This window comes from Rhopalosiphum padi, chromosome 4, assembly GCF_020882245.1.
Source record: "Rhopalosiphum padi isolate XX-2018 chromosome 4, ASM2088224v1, whole genome shotgun sequence".
NCBI classification, from domain to species: Eukaryota; Metazoa; Arthropoda; class Insecta; order Hemiptera; family Aphididae; genus Rhopalosiphum; species Rhopalosiphum padi.
Window position 1 is genome coordinate 14,515,500 of NC_083600.1, and position 26,021 is coordinate 14,541,520.

The window sequence follows — 26,021 nt, forward strand, 5'->3', positions numbered from 1 at the left end:
TTTAGGTTATAATTTAGTGACCGTGTTATAAAAAAATTATTAATATCACTTATCAATATTATTTGAAATTTTTTCTTTATCAAAAAACGGTTCAAGTTTTTGAGACGAGTTTAAAATAGTTAAATGCTGTTTTAAACTTTTAGTGTCATGTACTTGCGTGACTCAGTTTATGTCTAATGTAAAAAAATATGTTTAATTGTTATTGATTTTATGTATTTAAGTTTAAAAATAAAACTATAATAGTTTTATTATTATTATTTTATTTATTCATTTGATTAATTAAAAAGTTTAAAACGATTAATAATGGAATGTAATGTACGTGAAATAAGCAACGCCGTCATGATAGAATCATTGGATACTATAATTCAACAAGAAAGTAGGAAACTTGAGGTAGACAAAAATACTGGGTTGATAGCTAAGAAATCAAAAGTCATAAAGGTAATTTTCAGACCATAATTTTGTGTGAAATAAAATAAACAAAAAGTAAAATTATTCATGATATAATTCAATACTTTTTTTTACTAATTTAAATATAATATGTTTACATGTATTAGTTATAAGTATTAATTATTAATTATTGTGTGTTAATTACTATTTAATCATTTTAAATTATAGGTACAACAACAATCATCAAAAGAAAATGAAAATATATTTGAACAAAATGTACCTCTCTTTAAAGATTTTAAAAATCATTCACCAAAACTGAATCATTCGTGTGATAGAGTGAATGAAATTGAAAGGTTGGCAAACTTATTTACCAAATCCCCTAGTTTCTTTACAAAGGATAATAGTAACAATTGTATTGATGTCAAACATAACCAAATGTTAATGAAGGACACAATGCCTATAAAAACACACAATGTAAGTCCTTATTGCTATCATTAATATTGAAATATAGTATGATAAATGATTTTTAGGTCTTGCAAAAAAATAAAGGACTTATTTTGTATTAATTTGGTAATGTAAACGCATTTAACTGTAAGATGTTGTATTGGATACATTCTATATCTTAAAAATAAATGTGATTATTTATATTTTATTGATTTCAGGACGTTAATAAATATAAAGCTAAGCTAATAAATAGCGATAATACCAAGAATTTAATTTACCCAGGTATCAAGGTAATAATTATTATTTATAAATTATATATTGCATGAAACTAGTCTATGTTTTTATTTTTTTAAATATTTTAAATATGTACAATTTTTTAAGGTGAAAAGAAATGTACGATTTGGAGAATATTCACCGCTTAATCCAGCCAATCAAGTAGATTCACAACCTTTTTTAGGCGTTGGAGAATATGATAATAAGAAAAAAAAGTTGTTAGAGTTTCAAAGAAAGGAATATATGGAATATTTATCAAAGGTAATAAACATGTTTAACTCAATAATGGCTTATGCATATAGAATTAAATTTTTGATTAAATGCTTTTAGGTAAAACAAGATAAGAGTACTTCAGATTTACCAAAATTAGCTGATTATTCTTGTGAAGAAGCATTAAATACTGCCATGGTATGCATTTTTTTTTTGTTGTAATATTGTGCAAGACAATTTTAGATATTATTAATTATTACTTATTATACTTGATTATTATCCTAATGATATTTAATAAAAATGTAAATGGACATTTTAATAACATTAAGTTCAAGTAAATTCTAATGTAGTTTTGTAATTTATTCTATATTTTATAAAACAATTTAATTTGTATTTTATATGTACATTTATATACTAAGTTAAGAGGACCTAATACCTGCATGTGTTGTCTCTGTCTTACACACGTACGGCAGCAAATTATTGTTTACCAGTTTCAATATTGTGCTGTTAGTTTTGATATTAGAGTGAACTGATCTAATCAAATTTAAAGGTAAGATTATTATTCTCTTGAGTAAGTTATGATCATTTTAAGATGTACAGTTTCAAAAAGATCACAACTCAATTAAAAATAATAATATCAATAAAAGATTATGTGGTGCCTCAGATAATAATTTTACCTTTAAATTATATAATAGGTCAGTTCACTCTAATATCAAAACTAACAGTACAATATTGAAACTGGTGAACAAAAATTTGCTATGTTGTACATGTATAAGACGGAGACAACACTCGTAATTACTACGTCCTCTTAAGAAACATACTCAGTAGCCAATTTATGTGCAGACTGTAGAGGTAAACCTTCACTATACAGGCAGGCATTGTGCATACGGGTGGTAAACCTTATGAGGGTAATAGATATGATTTCCTGATAGCCAAAAAGTTGTCCCTTTTGAATATGTTCTGTAACAACTAATAATTTAAATATAATTTAGAAATAAATATTGTAAAATAATTAATGTTGTTACAAAATTGAAATGTTTTATCAAATCTATTATTAAATAAACAAATTGAAAACAAGTTTAATTTAAAATTAATTTAAAAATTAATTTTATTGCTATTTCATTAAAAAAGATCAATTAACATATTATTTATTTTTAGCTGTTATTATACAAGTATTTTTTTTTTTTAGGAAAACGAAAATAATTCTGACCAATTAGTTAACAAAGATGGTGAGTAAAATTCAATAATTTGACTTATAAATTCTTGTTAGTATCAAAAATTAATTTTTTTATTTAGTTATTAATCAGAAAGCCATGATACAACGAGCTCCATTTATAGATGGAGTCGAATCATGTTTGTGTAAGTTAAATTGTAAATTTATTAACTAATTTATTCTCATAAATGCATTTAATATTATTTATAGCTGACGAAGAAAGGAAAAAAGAAACTAATAAATTAAAACAAGAACTCTATAGATTTGAATTAAGTAAACAAATAGAAGAGAAAAGAAGGTTGGAACAAGAACAAAAACGTAAAGATCAATTGGAAGATGAAGCCATTGAAAGAATGGCACGAGAACAGGAAGAAAAAATGAGGATTGAGTTTGAGAAAGAAAATGAGAAACGAACTTTGGCTCAACTTCAGGTATGGAATATACATATTTATATACATTTAGTTTTTAATTATTATTCTTGAGATTTATGTTATACTTATTCAAGTAAGAACTTAATTCTTAAAGTATTCTGTAAAGAATTTTAGTTAGATCCCTAAAATTTATTATACAAAATGTTAGTACAACTCTCACTAAAAACTTTAGTTATCAGTAGGGCTGGGATTTAAATGTAATAAAAAACCAAAAATATGTAGTATAAAATAAAAAAAAATATGTAATGAAAAAAATGTAAAATTATGTTAACGTGTACAATTAAAATTAAATTCTAAATAATTTTTGAATAATATACATATACAATTGATTGTTTTTAATTTCTAATCAATTTAGTTTAAAAAATATAAAATACACAGATATTTTCATAACCACGCGAACGCGAGTACTGACACTGTTGAAAATTGTTAAATATATTTTATCTAATAATTGTTGAATATTAAGAAGTACAAATTACATCTAAGATCATTAATGTATAGTTATTGAACAGAAACAAAAAAGATAAACTATAATCAAGTTTAACTAATACTTTCATATACTTATTTCCTGTATGCATTATTCACTTACAATTTTTACGAGTACTCTAATTATGGTAGTCTAAATGTATAATACTACTAAACCACCCAAATTGTCGAAATTTACGAAATATGTAAAAAAAAATTCAGAATTTTACAAATAATGTTAAAATATATATTTATGACGAAATATAACATCAGTATATATAGTATATCAGTATTAATATTAATTTTTAAAATAATATTAATTGTAATAATGTATGTTTAGAAACAACTTCAACAAGAAAAGTTAAAAAATGAAATAATGCAAAAACAAAAGGACTTGGAATCAAATTCATGGAATATACAATCCGAAACCGTTTCTCGACAATTATCAAAACATGCACCTAGTAACCATGAATCGTTTGATGACAATGATACAGAAGAATTTCATTGTCCTCCTCAGAGTACTTTTGACAATGTACCCTTACCAACTACACGTGTTCGAGCTCCGAGAAAAGTATCTCAACCCTTTAATATCCACAATTTATGTTGTTTTAATAATTATGATTTTAGATAGTTTATGATGAAGATGACGAACCTGTAAACAGAAAAACTTTAAGGGATGTTTCATGCAACACAGATGTATTTAAAAATCCATGTATGAACCAGAATATTTCTCCTCCAGTAATGAGTCAAAAGATGGAAAAAGCTCATGTGACTTTTGCAAGTGATCCTTCTCCAAATAGAACAGAGTATAATCCTGCAGCTTTACTACCAGTAACAAAATCTGTGATTATTGATTCACCATTTACACTTGCATTGGCTGGATTAAATGATAGTGAAGAAGATGATAGAGCTTGTGAAACTATTGAGCCTACTGAAGGAGCATATAGAAATCAGGTATATTATAATTTCTTGTTGATTTAATTTCAAATTGTTAAGCTAATTTATTAATTATTATTTAAATGTATTAAAAATAGTTTATTTATGATCTAATAAACTCAAGCAGATTGAAAATATCATAATTTGATTTCATATCCTATGAATAACTTGAGTATAGCATAGATTATTGTGCAATTGTATATTTTTGGATTGTTATCAATAATAACCTTTACAAATTATAAATTATAATACTTCCAATCTAATGACAACAATTATTTTGCATATGATTTCTGTGTATTGATAATTAAAATAAATATATAATATTTATTGCATGATGAAATGAAATTATATCAAAACCTAATTAAGATATGAAATAAGATAATTGTCTAGTCGAAAATTCTAAAATATATATTTTTTTTTTTACTACAAACTTGTTTTTTGGTAAAGTAATATAAGTTTAATTGTTCTTGTTTAAAATCTTGTCAAGTAATTCCACTAAAAAAAATATTTATTTTGCATTGGGTTCAAAGCTAATCTAATTAAATTTATTTTTAATTATTTTTATATCTATTAAATAAACAATATTATAGTGTACATTTCTTTTTTTACTATAAAGTAGTACAATAGTATGTGGAGCATATTGTGATCCTTTCTAGTGTATTAAATTTGTATTTATGAGTTTGAGTTATGATTTTGTATACCTTTTTAATGAGTAAAATTATATATACAGGTCAATTCTCAATGGTATTATCACCGTAAATACTAAATAATGTAAGTCATAAAACTAATTGGTTAATGTAGTAATTATTCAACATTTTGAAAATTAAAGTTTTGGTTTCTCATCAAATTTTAACCATTCTACATAAATCATTTTGTTCATCACCTCAGCTTTCATAATGTTAATTCACTGTTCAAATATTTAGAGTACGATTCTAAGTATCTCAAGCTTTAGGAAAAAAAAAGCAAATATTTATTTAAGCATAAAATAAATAGTTGTGGATTTTTTGTGATTTCAAGGTTTCATGTCATTTAGATTTGTTATTTGCTATGCACATGAAATTGCAAAAAAGTATTTTATACATATCCTACCTCTGTCCCAGTCAATAACTATTAAAATAGTTATCAAATTGTAATATTATAATATTAATCTGTGATATTATGAGTTACCACAAACAAATGCATTCCAATTATACTTTAATTGTACATAGTTATTATTAGTACATTTAATTTTATATTATTATCTTTTTAGGTATCAAGAAATGCAAAATTAGGAAAAAATCACAATCTGCCGACTGATAAACATTTATTATCAAACTTAGGGAATATAAGGAAACAACTAGATATAGAACATCAAAAATTAAGACAACAAGTCCGAAGATCCCAATAAATTGATTGGTTTATGATTGTAACTATAATTAAGCAAAAATTATATTTTATGTTAAAAAGAAAGAAGTATTCATTCACAAAATATATATTAATATAATTATGGTACATACTTATTCTATTTTTTTTTTTTATGACAAACTTGAATACTTAATAAATATAATTAAAATTTTAATAGTTTGGACAAAAACTTGGTCACAAAAGTATTCAATAAAAAAAAAAAAAAAAAAAAAAAAAAAATACAAACATAAGAAACAATATTATAACATATTACTTTAGTTACATTTGAATAGTTATGGGCAGTGTTTTAGTTTTTATTTAACTTTTATCAGTAACTAATTGCAATAAGTTGGATAGAAACTATTATAATTTATTTCAGATAGCAGTGCTAAATTAGTAAGTATCTTACATAATATACATAGCAGAAAATAATATGAAGGAAAAAACAATCGATCAGTCTCAAATTGTATAATTTGCTCCATGGTAAGCATCATGTATAAAAGTATACAATCAAAACACTATAAAATATTCACCCGGTAGTCTGATTATTAATTTATACATCATGTATTATTATTTGTATTATTATTTTCACCATTGTCATCATCATCTGAAGTTAAATCAATACCTGTAAAAATCACAAGATAAATAAATATTTTAATTATTACTTAAATAATAATAGTAATATAAAATCAATATTATAAATTTATAATACACTCAGCAAACTATGGTTTTATATTCTAGTATTTTATTTATACGGTGAAAAATCTGATATAACGGACGAAATGACTAAGTTATGGCAAAAATATATGTATTCCAATGTATTTTGACCTGTCTAAAACAAAATATTTGTATTACAGACACTAATGTTTCCCTCTCGCCCATGATGATTTCATAACGACAAATATCTTAGTTCAAATCATAATGTAATATCATATGTATGTACTAATACTACAAACTATGAAAGAGCGTCAATACAGAGCACAATTAAGTATACGTAAAAACACAGATTACGACCAATTACGATAACATTAATAGGCGAGTACCTATTGAATTTATGAAGTTGAGATACAATTTAACAGAAACAAATTGCAATACCTATAAAAGATAACTAAAAGTAATTCTAATGTTTTTATTTAATTTCCATCAGTTCAGAGTTGTTGTATATATTTTTTTTAGCAATGGCACCTTCTGTACAGCATATGGAAATCTTTCAATTTAAATAAAAGGTAGACATTATTCGTTGTAAAGACTAACGGTTTGTCTTCATATACTTCATTCATATACTTTCTAACAAAATTAAATTTATAATGTTTATGTATAGTATAATAATATGTACAGTACAAAACATTTTTCATTAAACAGATGTTTCTAATTTTACTTTTAAAATACTGAAACCAGTCTACAACAGACAATTATTTTGATCCCGTGACTTTCCGTTATATACATGTTTCACTGTATAGAGAAAAAATATCTAAATTCTCCCATATAAGAGTAATTTTAGGTAGTAGGTTTCTGTGCATGGTCAAAGTGTACCAAATATAACTGTATTAATTAACCATCTAGCTTGCATTTTGCTAAAACCAATGGTAAAGTAATTTTCAGGTTGTTTTGATTGAATTGGATAAAAAATGATTTTCACCTGATGTAACTCTTAAATGAGATGAAGTATAGTATTGTAAAATTAAAATAATTCTTAATATTGTTTTAATTATTTAATTATTTTTATTACTTACTTGCTGCTATGACGTATGCCAAAGTCTTTGGCTGGTTTCCAGAAAGAGCAAATCTACGGCTAATGCGATTTCTAGTAGTACCTGTACTTATTGATGTATAGCTAGATATTACTGGCATCCGAATTTGAGGTGCTTGAACTACTTGCATATGCGGTAGTATTTTTGGTGGTTCAATAAAAGTCACACACTATAAAAGTAATTATACATTTATATTATTTTAATGGTTAACAGAATAGTTATAAAAGAGTGGTATTTAAGCAATGTTCAATATTTTATTTCAGTCGTTAGAAAAAACTTAAAAAAGAAAAATATATAATTTACTATTAACGAATAACAATTCTTTGTATTTTTAAATGATTATGTATTATATTCAAGAAACTACTGTAAACAGTTATAACGATTATAAGTACAAACTACAGTTTATTAACAATTATTATTTAACCTGTAAAGGTTACCTAAACATTTAAAATAAATTATTGAACAAATGTCAAATAGTAAAATGAAACGTCATTATTTCAATTACACCGGAAAATAATTTAAATGTTATTACCTGTACACTGCTATCATTACTATCATCTGAAATAACTATTGGATCATCTGATAGTGGCCGAGATGCATTACGCAGCAATTCAATATTTTGTCGCTGCATTTCTCTGTCTTCAAACATAATTGAAATACCACTACAATTCCCAACGTCAGGTAATTCTAATCTTCTTTTCTTGGTTTTATTTGCATTATCTGAAATTCATTCAATATTAAAATTTTTTTTTTAAATAATACTAGATAAAATATCAGGTATCGGGGAACGATATTTTCTATGCACATAAAAACCAAAATATAGTAAACTAATTGTAGTTAATTATTATCACAAATTAGGTGGTTAATTCCAAAAACAGTGAAAGAATTAAACTGTGTTAAGAACCCACATAAAAAAGGAGGGATACATACTAAGGATTCCTATCAGACATACATTTACAGTTTATAAATGCACTTTAAATTATCCAACAGAATTTTGTGAAAAAGAATAAATAATTTCAACTTCAAGCAAGTCTATACCATTCAAATATTTAATTGTAGGTTTTTCAATTATTACTGGCACAATACTATTAATAATATTATAATATACAAAGGGTTATTGTTATAGTTATATATATCTAAATTTGGTAAAAAAATCATATAATTATTTTTATAATTACTTTATAGTCAGTTTATACGCAAGTACCTAATATTATTTTAAAATGAACAGATACATATATTAAAATTTAATAGGTATTTTACTTTGTTAAACATCTTAATAAGCAAATAAAATGGTTGTTTAATAAACAAAAAATATAAATTTAAATGGATTTTTTATGAACTTTGAAAAATGTATTATGTAGAATATTTAATTATGATATAAATATTAGATCAATCAAATTTACCATAATAGTTTACTGCATAATAACTATAATAAAAATAAAATTATAAATTTGTTCTATGGAAAAAGGTGGTTTAGGGAGGACTCCAAAAAATTGAATTCTTAGTTAGGATGCTAGAAATATAAGCGATGGGGAAAATGTCCAAAAATTAAATGATTTATATACTAATATATTATTTAAACATTTTTAGTAATTTAAAATTATTAAAATATTAAATTAAGTTGTAATTAATGACTACAATACTTATTAGTTATTATCTCAAATATACAAATTCCTATCAGCTCATTAAATTCTGTAAACTAAGAGATAAAATAATTTGAGTAGGTTTACACAACAAAACTTACTTAATTCAGTAAAATCATCTACAGACAATAATTTTAAAGCCATATTCAATTTTGGTATTTATAGATTTTTTTAAAGCTTAATAAAGCATAAGTATAGAATGTAATAAATTAATTCTAAAATAATAAACCATACCTGTAACGGCTTGACATGCTGAACAGTACCACACTTGATCACATTTAAGAGTACTGCATAATTTATGTGTTCCATTTGAACCACATGTATGGCATAATATTATTTCCCATGATCCACTGTTAAATAAAAAATGTGTTAATTGAATTATTGTATCCATATTTATTTAAAATGTATAAATAAATACTCTTTATTCTATTTTAAAATTAAGTTCATTATTACTAGAATAAAAAGTCTATTAAGTACTAGTACCTGAAATTATCTATTTAAAAATTATTGAAGTATATTTACTTATATATAAATTATTGAAAAATATTTAAAAAAATAAATGATTTTCAATGTATTTAGGGTATATAATAACCCATTATGCAATAGCTATTTGAAATTTAGTTTTTTGTTATTAACATATTTATATAACAGCTTATAGAATTAACATTTTTTATCGAAAAAGATTTCTTCCAAATAAAATGAATATAATTCTACAATCAAAGATTAAACATAAATATTCAAGAAAAAAACAATAAATTGTATAATTTTGACATTCCATTAAATAATGTCTATGAAGTCTTTTAAGAACTGTTGGAAGTTATAACTTATATAACACAAATCCAGTCCCTGATTCATCTACAATTGTATTTCAAAAATTGTCATAATGCACTTGTATATCTATTTTATATGTGCACGTCAAACATTTATGAATATTGAAGTGTCTTTAATTTATTTTTTCTCTTAACAAACATCCTATCATATTTAATTATTAATAATATTTACTATAAATAGAAAATTACTAAATATAGGTGCCAGGAATATTACTTGTTTAAATGATCTATTATTTTTCAGGCATCTCACTAACTAAAACTTATAACAAACCAATGTGAATGCTAGGATTTATTTGTAGAAATGCCAAAGAGTTTAATAATCCTACTTATTAGATAATATTGTATGTCCAGTTTTGGAATATTGATCGGTAATATAAAATTCTTATCAATCGTAGCTGAAACTTAATCTAGGGAGTGAGGCTATTAAAAAAAGTAATACACCACAAAATATTGTGAGGAATTCAACTTTTTCAAATTATTATTTAAATACCTATATAGATTATAACCGTAATTAAAACATCACTAATAAAAAGTTTCAAGAGGAGCCATACACCCATCCCACCTCAGCAGCGATATAGACAGAAATTGTCATTGGGAGGGAGGGGATATATATTCTACCAAAAAACTAGCTATTTTCGTAAAAAAAATAAAATTGGTAACATAAAGTATGCATATAGAAAAAAAAGGTCATGGAGGGATCGATCTATCTCCCATATCCACCCATGTCACCCCATGTTGATTATCAGGGTTCGGATTTTATAGCATTTGTACATATTATTGTATATAGATAAAAATAGTAGAGTTGGCTATAAATTTATTTTATGAACCAGGGATTCCGAATATGAAATTTAATTTTGCTATTTTTTTTGCATATTTGAAGTATTTTATATGTTTAGTGCTTTTTTTGCTAATATTCATAATGTAATGTTTTATTTTGTAGTTTTCATAAATCTCGTTTATATTTAATGAAACATTTAAAATATAATAGTATTCATTTATGTGAATCCACACAAAAAATTCACACATTTTCGTTCCATATTAATAATTTATAAATAATACAATATTTGACATGTTATTATGCGGCGTATTGGTGGGTTAGCATTCAAGGCAAACATAGGTATATCAGTATATCAGTACATGTAAGAATTTTGAAACTGTAACAGAAGATAGTCTTAGTTTTTTTTATAAATGTATAATTTCATACAATTATTTAATAAATATAATACAATTTTGATTTAAATGTTTTGCTATTTTTAATGTTTTTAGGGCATATTTATGGAGCATATTTTAAGATTTTTTGTAATATTATAGCACATATTTTAGTATTTTTGGTGCTATAAAATCCAAACCCTGCTGATTATTTTTCTAATTCAAAATCAGTCATAGACCATTTAATTCAGAAAAAAATATTAAGATTTATGGTTTATTTAATCTTGTTAATAATAAAATGGATAGCTCAGTTTTAATTTTAGAAACAATTAATCTTTTTTTATTACACTTCATCATCAAAATTACAGCCCTTTTAGGCCTTTAAACAAAATGCAAATGAACTAAAAATATTGAGTTCTTTTATTATAATATAAATAATGTTCTAATTAATTTCAGGAATTGTCTTACTTCTAATAACTGTATTAGTATATATTAGTAATTGTGTTAGCTTAATGTAATATTCTTTAGAAATGTGCTAAGGAATTACTAAAACTACACAAGATATTTTTGAGCATAGTTGTAATAAAAATTTACCAAGCAAATTTTTTTTGCTAACACAAAATTACAAACATACTACTAACTTTAATATTATTAAAAATAATACTTTAATATATTTTACAACATTACAATACTAGACTATTTTTTTTTTAACTTCCTTACTTTTAATAATTTTATTTTTGTTTGATACTTTAAGATAATCATGTTCAAATTTTGTTTTTTAATAATTGTGTGCTTCTTTCAACATAACTATTAGTAACCTGAATCTCAAGGATTCAAGCTATATAAGGGTGGCATATTATAATATATATACAAGTACAGTTTTTCTGTAGTGTATAACTATTAATTTACATTATTTTCTTAATTTGATATAACAAACGTTGAAAAATTTATTGTGAATTTAAATTTTCATATCTATGCCAATTTCACAAACATTTTGCATAGTTACTTGAAATATTTATATTTACATACTATATTCACAACTGCCCCTTAACATAAGTTTTGATGCCTATTCTTAATTTACTAAGATTAGAGTCTAAATTTTTATTATTAAAAACAAAATACTTACGATTCGTGTTGAAATTTGCGTTTATCTTGATGAGGACACAAACAAGTTTCTGCATTGCACGTACTATGCCTTTCTAAGAGCTCTGCAAAAGCATTGGGTACAGTTTCCCAAGAGGCGTCCCTGTGATTTAATTTTTTCAGGTAACTGTATATAGTATAAAAATTATTTAAAGCGTATCATGGTACGCAAATTCATATTATACATAAATGTCCATATCTTATTAGTTACCTAGACTCAATGGCATATAAAAGATATGGAAAACTGTGACAGCACCAGAGCGCATGTTATTTAGGGGCAATAAATTGTGCTTCTAATTGGTATTTCTAATTTTCACTATTCCTCAAAACCACATTTTTTAATAATATGATTTGAAATGTATGATTTTGTTTATTTGCATATACTACATATGATTTTAGTGCTGAAATTATGAAAATATCAGACCACAGGAAAATACAAAATTGTTCCATATTTAATTGTTTTTATCCTGTGCATCAACTCAATGTGTTATATTTAATATATTTTTAGACAAGTTCAATGAAATCTAAATTTTTATTTGACTGTAAATAACAATGTGTGTATGAGAGATATATGAGCATTGAGCTTATTGTCCGATCTGCTTGTCTATACAATAAGTATAGTATTATACTATATATATATATATATTATATGTATATTAAAGTATTATGTATTTATATTATATTAATGCCATACAAATTTCTAGAAACGCTAGCATAAAATAATACAAATAGTCAAATAAGCTATAGAGATAAAGGTGCAACATTCGTTCTACCAAAATCAAAAATGATATAAATTAAATTTTTATAAGTCAACTTTTACTGATTTTTTTTATGAATTCAAACTTTGCTATGAAATGGGATGTTTCGTATACAATGTTGCTGTTTTTAATATATTAAATTACAACAATTACAATAAATAAAAGTAAATTTACCTTGATGGTATATATATTCCAAGAGTTAACATTCTGCATTTGAAATTGTCAACATTATTGCATAATGGGCATTTAAAAAAGTAGCCAGCACTTAATGCCAGATCTTGAATACATCCTCGGTGAAACCAAGCATTACGTTTGCAACATGGTGCCCAAATTGAATTGGGTAAAGGAGATGGTATAACATCATCCTTACAAATAGCACATTGTATGGGGGCAGAATTTTGTAACTCTGATAAATCTATAGTTTGTGTAATACGATGCTGTTGACAAAACGATCTAAAGGCATTTGTTCCAATGAGTATGATATTTGAAATTGATTTACAAATATAAAACTATATACTTAAATGACTGGAAATATTGATGCATAGACCCATTTCTCAATCCGCAAGGAAGATGAAACACTTTTCGACATTTTACTCCACAACATGATATAGTTGCGCCCTTTTTCTTACAGTAAACACAAGTCTAAAACCATAATTATAAAGTAACTACATTATTACTACGTTTATATGCAGCAGTTAATGCGCATTGATTTAGTCTGAGTTAGTTGCATATTAACACATTTTTAATTTGACTTGTCAAATCGAATTAACCCATACTCCGAGATTAAGAAATGCATGGAAACGCTTTAATGCAAATTAATATTTTAGTGGGAATTTTAAAATGTCAAATTATAATTATTTTGGTCATGGAATCCAAAATATAAAGCATAGACTAAAAATATTCGCATTAACTTAAAATTTTATTCGACATCTAATTTTGATATTTTAGGTGCATATTGCATATAAACCCGCTCTTTAATGCGAATTGACTCAATGCACATTGAGTTAATTTGCATTAACTGCTGTATATAAACGTAGTACACAAAGTAATTACATGTTGCATACTATAAAACATACTTCTCTAGATCCTCGGGTTAGTTCAGCTTTAATATCTTTTAATAAAAATCCCCAAATCCCTTCCTTGTCAGCACCATTTTGAACGGCTCTTGAAGACAATAACTGAAAACAAGTATAATATATTTCTATTCTATTAATAAAATATTAATATTTAAAGAAATCCATTTACAATACAAAAGTAATGAACAATAACATCATTAAGCTGATAAAGCAGGCCATATAATTTTTCACTGATTTCTTTTTGGCCACAAAACATACACGCTTTGTTATGACTAACGCTCAGCTCTACCAACACATTTTTGGGAATGGGTTGACGAGCCGTTGGTCTACGTGCCACTCCGTTACCTGTAGAAAAATATACTTCATTAACTTGCTATTTTAAAAATAAATAATAGTTATAGCAGTAAATTAAAATTTTCAAGTATTTAATTATGGTGATCAATCTGTAAAAAAGTATAATTTTTCGTTCATTATCTAGCAAACGTAAAATGTACAAAGGTGTAAATGAATATCCAAAATTCTAGGATACTGAAAATAAAAACCCGGGAAAAAAGAGAAGCTAGTAATTACTCACTTCTTCTAGTCGTTGGCGCCATAAGCGGTTGATAAATATTTGAGCAGTCCTCCTGGTTCCCTATTCGTCACCACATCCAGCGACCCAGTTCGTCAAGAGCAGTAATTATGATGACGAATATCTTTTGCTGCTTTTACATTAGTTGATTTTGAATTAAAATTACTAAATTACTCCGCCACTGGAAAATGGCTAACGGACGAAGCGACGTTAAATAATTTAATGATAATGAACGACGTACCGTGTCCACCGCTTTGTGGCGGGCACTCGGCAGTCGGCACTGACTTGTGAGATACGCAAAAAGGTTGATGTCGTGGAGTATGTACGAAAAGCGATCCCGTCTTATGAACCGGACCAGTAACGGTGGGATACACAGGACAGGACGGCAGGACGCCGAAAAACAAAAGTTGTACTGTTGACTGTTGTACTGTTATGGGAAATGGGATTTCGGCGTTTTGGCCGTTTAGAGCTATCGGTATTCAATCAAGATGCTTCTCACAGCAAACCGTACTACCGTAGAATACCGTGGTCGGGGTAGGAGGTCGGCTTTTGAACAATTGTGGCGGGGCGGGGTTTTAGATTTACAGTGTTGCCAAATGTGGTATGCGAACCGGTCGAATTACAGCTGATGCATCATGCACCTCCCTAAACAGAGGTTTTGATGGGACGTAGGAGCAATATTTTGAATCAGACTATACATAAGCCCCAGTGGCCCAGTATGTTATTCTTTTTATGTTTTATTTATAATTAGAAATAGGATGTTGATGACCTAAAAAAGTTACAAAAATAACCAAAAAAAAATTGTTTGGTGCCCCTAAAAAATATAAAAATGTTCGTAAACAAAATGTATTAAACATTTAAATTTTAAATTTAATTTACAGTAAAAAAATATTTGAAATGCTTAAAAATAAATTATTATAATAATTTTAGTTTTCATTATTTGTCTGGAGGGAAATTTAAAAATAAATGAAACAATGATTAAAATTAATTTCTTTGAAATCTAAAATTGGAGAAAAATCCCCACGTTGTACGATTAATACCAAAAATAACCTATAATATGAAAAATGACCTATAGATAGATACAAATAAATGCAAAATAAAATTATTATATTTAAATCAAGGGAGCGTGAAACGAATTTTTAGCTAAGATGGCATATTATACTATTATAGTATAGGATCATACTGATCATAGGAAAAAAATGCAAAAATCATCAACATCATATCTCTAGTTATAATATAGTAATACAGTAAAGTTAATGGCTTAGTTCTAAAAGTAGAAGGTAAAATGAACTAAAGATTTAGTTATTTTATAATCGTTTTCCTAAACAGGTAGTTAATTTCGGTGGAATCAATATAATTCCTTTTATAATATATCTGTAATTATTATATATCTGATCGATGATCGATATGACCGTGGCACTGTACTCCGAATCGTTTTTTCGTAGGTATATTATACAATAATTTATCATTGAATCCAAATTTAATATTATTTGTGGGGACAAAAAAATTGTACGGTAAACCGTCCAGTTATTGAACACCTTCCAGTAATTGAACATTGCTTACAAATGTTTTAATTTTAAGAAAATTATTTATCAAAAATGAACGGTTAATATTGTTACTTATTAGTAGTTAGCTGTTCACACTGGGCTTGAAGTGTTCAAACACTAACACGGTGTACACTGGAATCACTGGAATTTCAATTTTTTTAAACTATAATTAATATGTTTAAGTGTAATTTGGTTTTTTATTGGTTTCATACTAATAATTTTAAAGTATACAGGCATACTAATCTTCCAGTCCAAATTGTAGAAATATAAAATAAAAACCCAATTTATGATTACATTAGAAAAGTAAACAAATCCTAAACTGTTCAATCACTGGTCTGTTCATGTGTATTTTATAAATTGTATTATACGCAATGACCTAACACTAATTTTCTTTTTTTAGCTTATTCTAGGCCATTTAGACCCATTGTCGCTTCCAGAACGCCTCGCCATGCCTCCAATACTCTTGTTAATCCATCCCTGACTCCTATAGGAGTTTCAGATTTCTTTGACACGGTCACTCCACCGCTGTCTTGGTCGTCCTATTGGTATTTTCCGATCTATAGCTTCCACATGTGTCTTCGTTTACTACTCTACCCTTCGCTCTCCACACATGTTCTGCCCAGCTATAAGTCTTCGGCTTTTTAGAACACCTATACTATGTCGGTTTCATTTATAACAGTTCTTTTAGTTCTGCGTTCGTTCATCTTTCGTATTCATTGTTTTCAGTATTCTTTTTAGGACGGAAGATTCTTCGTAATATTTTCCTCTCAAAAATCATTAGCTTCTTCTCGTCTGCATGTCTTTGTTGAAATGTTGACGCCCATACCCCACATGCATATAATATTGACCAGGGTTTTGTGTAGCCTAATTTTACTTTTCCTTGAAAGTAATTTTGACTTATTCCCATTTCCCTGCTATTATCCTTCGGTTAGGTAACACAAATAATGATCTTAGCTAAAAGCCTAATAATATCACAATATACTATAATATTAAAACTAATAACACACTATTAAACTTGCTAACGAATATTTGATATAGCGTACGTCTGTACGTGGCACGCAAGTCAAATTTTCACAATGATTTATGTTTTTGATTATCAGTTACGGACGTCACTCCAGATCTCCTTACTACGATATTCGACATCAAAGGCATGTCCCTAGCAAATGGTCGGCCATACATCATGACGATGACATACTTTGCCACGGTTATCGTTTTCAACAGTCGTGGTGGATGAAACTTTGAGTCCGCACACCGTTTACGGTCTACGTATCATTAGGAAATAATATGATGCTTTTTGTAGTGCGACCATTGGCGTCCGTGGTAATTGCTACCTTGTGCAAAAAACCCCGTCTTGTCGGTGGCTCCAGAAGTCGTACACTGGTACACTCAACACTCGTACCCGTTATGATATTCGGCATCGGAGTCAGTGCAGTACTTACCATTAGTGGTGTCCTAGGGCAATTATTATTGGTTGAGCATAAAGCTTCCCATTTTTCCCTAATTATTTCTTTTAGTGTTTCGTGATTACTTTTGAATTTTTGATTTTTCTACATACATGGCCGGCAAAAGCTATGGGCGACCTGGGCGCCAAACTGAAAATTATTTTTACTTAATTTATCTTTTAATACGCATTAACAATATTCATTCAAATCTAATGTCGTTTTAATTGAAGATAGGTTTATCTGCAATTATCTTACATTTATATAATTAATTAGTTTTAATACTAATTATAGTTATAAGTATCAAATTTAAAATTACTATTATTTTTATATTTTAATTTATTTTTTTATGCAATGCGGCAATTTTTATAAGTTAATAACCTTATTAAAATATTATAGAATCAGGTAATAAAGTAGTAAATTATAATACAAAATACATAGGTACCTACTAATTTTATTTAAACTTGCTAAAAAAATAAAATAATTTTACTATTACTCAAACTAGGTGTGTGTGTGTGGGGGGGGGGGGGGGGGGTGGGAGGGAATGGGCCAAAACATGGGCGCCAATACTTCTAGCGCTGGCCCTGCCTACATATCAACTTAATCCAAATTGTTTGGTACGTACAACATTACTACGTGCAGCCCGTGCAGGAACTACCTTTAAAATAAAGATCGAAGCATATTTATTGTTTAAAATCAAAAAGGTGATTAGTGGATGATACGAAACAAAAATATATAACATCCATCAAACTAATACATTTATCGGCCATCACTCCACTCAGAATATAAAATTAACTTTTTATGCCCACGATAGGTACTTTGGTATAATAGCAGACATTATGTAACCAATCATACACGAAAAAACCGACGGGTACAAAATATTGGGACTAAATACATTTTGTTAAAATGTTAACATTGAGTTCGACGTTATATAGTATAATGTTTATTATACCACAGACTATATGAAACTATATGAAAAGTCTGTGATTATACTTTGTATAAACACTATAAACAGTATAAACCATAGCCCATAAGGACCATAATAGTATATTTTCAAATTATTTTGTATTGGTGTTATCTCACTTATTTCTATATAACAGTATCGATGCCCTGTGGGTCAACAGCAGACTGGCACAGCTGACGATTGAACAAAAACACAAAGAGGAGACCGCGCAAACGACCACAACAAAAACAACAACAAGTCGACAACCACCACCAATCGCGATCAGCTGAAATCGACGATGAAACGACGGGTCGCGGGGTAACTGTTAGTGGTGATATGGAGGAGTAGGGACCGGAATGGTCCGAATTCGTAATAGTCATCACTCATCACATTATATTATATAGGTTGTTTGAACCACTGAATAATTGAATACTGATTAGTGAGTCACGTCTCAACCGTCCGTTAGCAGTCGTTACGTAGACACGTAGTACGTACGATACTTACGTTTCCATCTGACGATTTCCGCGTGACAACGGAAAACAAACGCAAATCACATTACGATTCATTAAGCGTTTTGTTCACTCGCTGTATCTCGTCGAAACGACCTAGAAAAGATCTCTCCGCTCCGTCTAAGTAGCTCTTCGTCATCGCCACTCTCCAACTATTGTGAGGTAAGTTTAATGTTTACTAAAACAGAGAACTCGGAACTACAGCAACAACTGGTCGTGTCGTCACTGTCGGTTTTAAACTCCGAAGTACGAAGTTTGAACTTGTTATTATTATACTATATACTATATAAAATTGTTTTAATTATGGTCATCGGCTCGTTATTTACTATTACTTTTATAAAGTCCAATGAATGACATATCATGGCCGTCATTGTTTTTATCCTCTTCCTCATCTCTTTACCGTCCGTTTGTTCTCAACTGGTAACGAAATTGGCCGAATAGTGTGTTTGGTGGTCAAAATTTAAGCTTTTAGGTACATATATGTAGATACATACGCGATAATCTATTGTTTAGAATTTTGGAAAAAGTCTAAAGAGTATCTATTTTCTTTATGTAATTCTAAATTATAACTTACAAAACAGGTGTTATAGTTATACTAGGGATTATTTCCTATTGTCTATACAAGTACGATATTGTAGGAATAGTTGGATTACAGATTATAGTCATATTGTTGATGAATGATGATGAAAGACGAGAGGAGGTCGTTCAAAAAACCAATTTTTGTAATAAATATAATAAATAATTGATTATTTTGAATATTTTTATACTTTATTTCATAGGATGGGATCATAAGGTTGGAATCGAAAAGAATATAATATATATGTCTATAAATTGAATATTGGCTATTTTACTGAGAACTGTGATGAGCAATAGCTGCTCACAAATCATCAACAATTGTCATGTAAATTGCACTTTTACCATTTCCTACTAGTCATGGTCGTTTAAATATAATGATAATTGTTGATACTTGATAAAAACTAAATAATATTAATTAGGTACATATTACATATTATCTAAAATTAATGTTGATGTTAAAAACATAATATTTATAATATTTACTCTTTTAAAATTTTTATTATATCCCCGTAGGGCGTAGATTCAGGCGGGATTGGTGATAAACTATTTGATTTTTACACCAAATGTGCAAGTCAGTATTCAATAAACAAATATTGTTATTAATAAAGTAGTTGCAAATAGCAATTATTGTTTGTTATCGTGTAACGCTAGTCCCCAAGTCCGCAGTTATCACATTGGCTTATGTAACATGAGTAACATATTAATATAATATACATTTTATACATATTATAATTTATATAAGAAAAAATAGTAATGTAACACTGTAACAGACAACAGTAAATATTTTTCGACAATCGACGATAATATTGTTAACGTCTGCCGCCGCCCGCCGGATTTGATCTCGCCCGTCCGCCATCCCTTCCATGTCAACGTTCGACCTTCGTCCCTCCCTTCGTTCACTTTGTTCGTTGTTATTGTTATAATAATATTGCGCAGTTGATATAATCGTTCACACGTCTATCAGCTTGCTACATATCGAGCTGTACTCTCTGCTTTTCATCAGTACGCTTCTACATCACATTCACTTGAGTTCTCATACGGTTTTTTTTTATTGAGGTGCACGTCACTGCTAATTAAATCCTTTTTATTGTATTCACAGACAATAATAGCCTACAGTTCTCTATTGTCTACGGTAAGTCGATTTTGAAGTTTTTTTTACACTAGATGAGATTTAACAACAGTGTTTTTGTAAAATGTTTTTGATTTCCTTCCAGTTATTTGTTTATTTGTTCATTTTCATAGTAGATAAAAAAATGTCGCTAGCTGAACTGGCGTTAGAAAAATATGCCACTGATAGTCTATTGTAGATGCCCATAATATGCAAATTGTTTTTGTAATTAATTTGTTTGAATTACAATTTATAAGTACACTCGATAACTTGAAGTTTCCTGTCTAATCAGATTAGATTTTTTTTGCCAAGAAGTCAGTCAAATGATTTGTATTGTGACAAAGGTTTTATTTTTTGGAATGGATCTATTGTTTTGTGATTTCTATCATAGAAATGAATACCCATTTCAAAACTATAAGTCTATTGAGTTTTTAAGACTATTTTGGATAAAGTTTTAAATCTCAAGGTTTTTCTAAGAAAAAAAATGGTTGCTTAGTAATCATTATATACTTAACAAAATTTTTTATATTTTTTCTTTTTATTTTATAAAGCTTGTGAAATAGGTTAAGTAAACAAATTAAAATATAATATTATGCTAAATATATAGTTAGTTTTAACAATTATTTTTGAAAGTTTTTAAAAGATCAATATTCTAAAATAATTCAATAGGTAGACTAGATTTGTGCTCGACACTAAGCATTTACTAATTTAACCTTCGTGCTGTTTAGTTTTTTGTAATTAGTTTTCTTAATGTTTATTATTGTTGTATGTTTCATTACGCGCAAAAAGTATATAATGCCTTACATTGTATATGTATTATCTTGAAACTTGGAAATCAATATCAGCAATATACATTTTTGAAATTTGTATAAATAATTACTAAATGCATTTGGTTTAATTAGTATTAATTATTATTATATTACAATACTTTAATATGATTTATTAAAGGTTATCAGTAGAAACAACTTTGATAATATTTAAATTCCTAAAATGGGTCAGTTTAATAATTAACATTTGTTACTATCTTATATCATTCCAATCCACTTACTTATTTTTTTTATTATATAATCGTTAGGTAAATGGTAAATCTATTTTTTGTCATTCAATAATTAGTATGATTACAAATCTGCCTAATTTTATTCAATTAACTATTAATATTATTATAGAAATAAGTTTATATAACACTTGATGAATATTTTTTTTTCTAGCAAGATGAAGGTAGTTGTAGTTTTGGGATTGGTGGTCTTTGCCATCAACTCAGTAAGCTCAATAAATTTAAATGAGGTTATTGAAGAAGAATGGGGCTTATTCAAAGTATGTATAATCTTAGCATTATTACATTTAAGGAGTTGATGTATTTATTTGCTTAATTATTTTATTTTAAGGTTCAATTCAAGAAAATATATGAAGATGTTAAGGAAGAAGCATTCCGTAAAAAAGTTTATTTAGATAATAAGTTGAAAATTGCCAGACACAATAAATTGTATGAAACTGGTGAAGAAACATATGCCTTGGAGATGAATCATTTTGGTGATTTGGTAAGTATAGAAATATATAATATTTTATATGAATATTATTAATTTTAAAACATTTTAGATGCAACATGAATATAGTAAAATGATGAATGGATTTAAACCCAGTTTGGTTGGTGGTGATAAAAATTTCACTGATGACGAAGCTGTGACTTTCTTGAAATCTGAAAATGTTGTTGTTCCAAAGGCGATGGACTGGAGAAAGAAAGGTTATGTAACTCCCGTTAAAAACCAAGGACAATGTGGATCATGTTGGTCATTCAGTGCTGTAAGTTTTTATCAAAAGTATTTTATTAATCACTGTATATCTTCTATTTATTCTACTTTTTTTTTATTTCTAATTTGCATCTGCGCAAAATTATATTAAATACAATTAATACATGAGTATTTATCTCATAAAAATTATTTAACATTTATAACATTCATTAAATATTAAGGTATATTAAATTGATTTAACAAAAAAAATTATATTTATTTTTATTCATTTACTTATAAATGTATGAGTACTTAAATAATTTAACTTTTCAAATTAAACCTATATTCAAACAATATTTAAAAATTTTTTTTTGGTATGAACAAAAATAAAAGTCCAATTATAGTGGTTAATGACAATAGAAGTGTTTTTAAAATTAATCTAGTTAGTAATTACTGCTATCTATAAAATATTATCTATTATATTTGTTTTATTTTTATTTTTAAATTGTGTTTAAATATTGTTTCTTTGATTCAAGCAGTATAACATTATTCTGTATATTTTTTTATATATTTTGTAAATCATTATGGAATTTAAATTACTATATTATTAAACACAAAGGAAATAAGGCTAAAAGAAACTGAAAAAACCCATTATAGTAATCATGATTAAAAGTAAAGGTATCAAATTATTGTTATGCAATATCTTAATGCTATTAAACAAGTTGAGTATATTTTTATGAATTTAATTTCGTTGTTTTCTTTTGTCTTAAATTAAATTATTAAATTATGTGTAATACAATTTGTTTTGTTTATTTATGAGATTTATTTGAATTATGATTAAGGTCAAGTTATTTTTATAGAATTGCACATCTGTTCTGTTTTATATTAAATATTAATAACTGTATAGTATTACATTTTTTCAATAATTTTTATAAATTAACTTTTGTATTAATACCTATACTAAAAATGTTAAACTGTTGTAATATTAAAATGAGTTCTTTTTACCTTGCCAAGTTTTTAAAAAATTAGGACTAATTATTGAATGTTGTTTGTATCTATAAATAGTACAAAGGAAAATAAATTATTGACTTAAATTATGAAATAAACATTACTTTAGACTTTAAAATAGTCTAAGGAACATACATTAATTTTTTTCCATATCTAGTATAGTTTACTTTTATTCATCTGTATTTCATAATTTAAATATGTTTGTCTGTTATGTAAATATGTTTGATTATTTTGTTACAATAATATTATTTCTTATTAATTTTTTTTGTATTTTAAGGCTTTTTAATCATCTAATTATTATTCTTATTTAAAATAATAATATTTAGGGTATTCTTTTTTAGCTTCCAGTAAGATATATATTTACATCACAATTTAATTTTAACAAATCCGGAGCATGTGTAGATAATTTATGACTGCTGAGAAATTTTTCAAATTTATAATATTTTAATATAGTGTGTGATCGATATGAGTATTTTTGATGTGGCTTTATTTTATTGAGTCTAAATGTAGTACACTTGAATAAATATTTGTACAATATGAATTTATATTTCCTTTCTCTATTTAATAATACAATACTTTTTCTAATAGTTAATATGTTATTATTTTATTATGAAATTAGACTGGAGCATTGGAAGGACAACATTTCCGTAAAACTGGTGTGTTAGTATCATTGAGTGAGCAAAATTTAATTGACTGCTCTCGTAAGTACGGTAACAATGGTTGTGAAGGCGGTCTTATGGATCTTGCTTTCAAATACATCAAATCTAACAAGGGACTTGATACTGAAAAATCTTACCCATATGAAGCTGAGGTAAGATATTTATGAGTTTATTAATAATTATATAATAATTTAATTAATTTATTAATTTGATTAATAATAATTAATTAATAATATATATTTGAAATTATTTTTAGGATGATAAGTGTCGTTATAATCCAGAGAACTCTGGGGCCACTGACAAAGGTTTTGTTGACATACCAGAAGGTGACGAAGAAGCCCTCATGCATGCTTTGGCTACTGTAGGACCAGTGTCCATTGCTATTGACGCTTCATCTGAGAAATTCCAATTCTATAAAAAAGGTGTGTTCTACAATCCTCGTTGTAGTTCCACAGAACTGGACCATGGAGTGCTTGTTGTTGGTTACGGTTCTGACCACAAAGGAGGAGATTATTGGATTGTTAAGAATTCATGGGGCAAGACTTGGGGAGATCAAGGTTATATATTGATGGCACGTAACAAGAAAAATAACTGTGGTGTTGCATCTAGTGCCAGTTATCCTTTAGTTTAAATGTTTTTAATTTCAAATTATTAATTGTAAACTATTTTTTTAAACATTTCTCAATATTTTTACTATAGCATTTTTAATGTTTCACTTAATTATTTATAAGAATGTATTGATTTCCAAAACAAATTTTAATAAGACATCTTTCTATTTTAAGTTTTTTTTTTTAAACCTATTTTGGGTTTTCTCTCAAATATCGGTCATTTATGTTCATACATTATTTTTAAAAAATTATTAAAGACATTGTTGTATGTATTAATGCCATGGAATATATAATGTAAATATATTTTTGTAACTATGGAAAATATGCCAGGTTAACAAAAGCAAGACAAATCAAAAAATTAACTATTATTTCATATTGTAAAAAAAAAAATTGATATAAAGTAATAATTCCTTATTAGTAGGAGTTCTACATAACTCGTAGATTAATATAACAGTTTTTTAAATGAATACAGATAATTGTAACTTAATATTTACATTAATTAAGTTAGTATAATACATACTTAATGATATTGTCATTGTGTCATTTATGGTTAATTTAAAATTGTCAAAGACTAGATATTTTAAGTAACATTTAAGGTTAGGATAAAACATTAGTATAGTTTGTGACTATAAAAAAAAATTGTTCGACTAATTGTGGTAAAATATATTGATCTCCACAAATGAATCAAATGATTATATTTTTATTTTATGTTAACTATTCATTACATTAAATTTGTAGACCTACTAGTTGTAAGCTCTACAATGTTATAATTTTACACTGGTTATACTGATGTCTTAAAGACCAACAAATGTATATCACAAAGGAGAGTCATTTCAATTTTTTAAATCCAAGTTAGCTTATTTTAAATTTGATTTTTGACCTATAATCAAACTACATTTGATGTAATACTTTCTGTAAAATAATAGTTTATTAGAAATGTCTACCAAAATATTCTATATATTTTTTTTAATATTTCTTGAGTAGAGATGGAATGGACTTTTATAAATAGCAATAATTGTTATTACTTTTATCTGTTTTATCAAAAATGTATGGACATGTTATTTTTGTCCGTTTAAAATAAACACCAAAGTAAACTTTTCTGTTTAAGATTATTGTACATGTTATAATACTTTTGGAAAACATGATCAGTTCATTGAATGCTATTTATGATTAGGTATATAAAAGTGATGCAGTTTTCATAATTTTGGACACTGGATAAACTCTTAACTTTAAATAC

General features: G+C 26.7%; 3 protein-coding genes across 8 annotated transcripts; 2 read left to right on the forward strand and 1 right to left on the reverse strand.

Annotated features, from left to right (window-relative positions):
• Positions 1–75: 75 nt before the first annotated feature.
• LOC132929085 (calponin homology domain-containing protein DDB_G0272472-like) lies at positions 76–5,847 on the forward strand. Of its 4 annotated transcripts, XM_060994172.1 has the most exons (12): positions 76–438; positions 616–861; positions 1,050–1,121; positions 1,213–1,365; positions 1,435–1,512; positions 2,504–2,543; positions 2,611–2,673; positions 2,738–2,958; positions 3,761–3,991; positions 4,048–4,374; positions 5,087–5,127; positions 5,606–5,805. In XM_060994172.1, the coding sequence occupies exons 1-11, from the start codon at positions 304–306 to the stop codon at positions 5,120–5,122; spliced, it is 1,602 nt and encodes a 533-aa protein (XP_060850155.1). In that variant the 5' UTR covers positions 76–303; the 3' UTR covers positions 5,123–5,127; positions 5,606–5,805. The 4 variants fall into 4 exon arrangements, with proteins under 4 accessions (XP_060850155.1, XP_060850153.1, XP_060850154.1 ...); XM_060994170.1 differs by lacking the exon at positions 5,087–5,127 and having other exon boundaries at positions 77–438; positions 5,606–5,847; XM_060994173.1 differs by lacking the exons at positions 76–438; positions 5,087–5,127 and adding an exon at positions 918–957 and having other exon boundaries at positions 722–861; positions 5,606–5,847.
• Positions 5,643–15,178, reverse strand: LOC132929086 (PHD finger protein 7-like). 2 transcript variants are annotated; one of them, XM_060994175.1, is made up of 10 exons: positions 14,664–15,178; positions 14,259–14,434; positions 14,090–14,191; positions 13,531–13,655; positions 13,188–13,466; positions 12,239–12,382; positions 9,368–9,483; positions 8,023–8,210; positions 7,473–7,659; positions 5,643–6,364 (listed from the first exon to the last, which is right to left on the reverse strand). In XM_060994175.1, exons 1-10 carry the CDS (start codon positions 14,683–14,685, stop codon positions 6,300–6,302), a joined length of 1,404 nt encoding a protein of 467 aa, XP_060850158.1. In that variant the 5' UTR covers positions 14,686–15,178; the 3' UTR covers positions 5,643–6,299. The 2 variants fall into 2 exon arrangements, with proteins under 2 accessions (XP_060850158.1, XP_060850159.1); XM_060994176.1 differs by having other exon boundaries at positions 12,239–12,358; positions 14,664–15,177.
• A 3,774-nt stretch (positions 15,179–18,952) lies between these two features.
• On the forward strand, positions 18,953–24,957 carry LOC132929002 (procathepsin L). Of its 2 annotated transcripts, none has more exons than XM_060994017.1 (6): positions 18,953–19,260; positions 21,991–22,096; positions 22,168–22,320; positions 22,379–22,582; positions 24,137–24,328; positions 24,433–24,957. In XM_060994017.1, exons 2-6 carry the CDS (start codon positions 21,995–21,997, stop codon positions 24,805–24,807), a joined length of 1,026 nt encoding a protein of 341 aa, XP_060850000.1. In that variant the 5' UTR covers positions 18,953–19,260; positions 21,991–21,994; the 3' UTR covers positions 24,808–24,957. The 2 variants fall into 2 exon arrangements, with proteins under 2 accessions (XP_060850000.1, XP_060849999.1); XM_060994016.1 differs by lacking the exon at positions 18,953–19,260 and adding an exon at positions 20,608–20,806.
• The last annotated feature ends 1,064 nt before the right edge of the window (positions 24,958–26,021 follow it).

Excerpts from the sequence above, each read along its gene's own strand:
- LOC132929002 (XM_060994017.1), top strand. The coding sequence starts at position 21,995 with ATGAAGGTAGTTGTAGTTTTGGGATTGGTGGTCTTTGCCATCAACTCA. Across the intron at positions 22,321-22,378 it reads TGAATCATTTTGGTGATTTG|ATGCAACATGAATATAGTAA; the intron begins GTAAGTATAGAA and ends AAAACATTTTAG. Across the intron at positions 22,583-24,136 it reads CATGTTGGTCATTCAGTGCT|ACTGGAGCATTGGAAGGACA; the intron begins GTAAGTTTTTAT and ends TTATGAAATTAG.
- LOC132929086 (XM_060994175.1), bottom strand. The coding sequence starts at position 14,685 with ATGGCGCCAACGACTAGAAGAA. Across the intron at positions 14,192-14,258 it reads TTGTTCATTACTTTTGTATT|TTATTGTCTTCAAGAGCCGT; the intron begins GTAAATGGATTT and ends ACTTGTTTTCAG. Across the intron at positions 13,656-14,089 it reads TAACCCGAGGATCTAGAGAA|ACTTGTGTTTACTGTAAGAA; the intron begins GTATGTTTTATA and ends TTATGGTTTTAG.
- LOC132929085 (XM_060994170.1), top strand. The coding sequence starts at position 304 with ATGGAATGTAATGTACGTGAAATAAGCAACGCCGTCATGATAGAATCA. Across the intron at positions 2,544-2,610 it reads CCAATTAGTTAACAAAGATG|TTATTAATCAGAAAGCCATG; the intron begins GTGAGTAAAATT and ends TTTTTTATTTAG. Across the intron at positions 3,992-4,047 it reads GTGTTCGAGCTCCGAGAAAA|ATAGTTTATGATGAAGATGA; the intron begins GTATCTCAACCC and ends TTATGATTTTAG.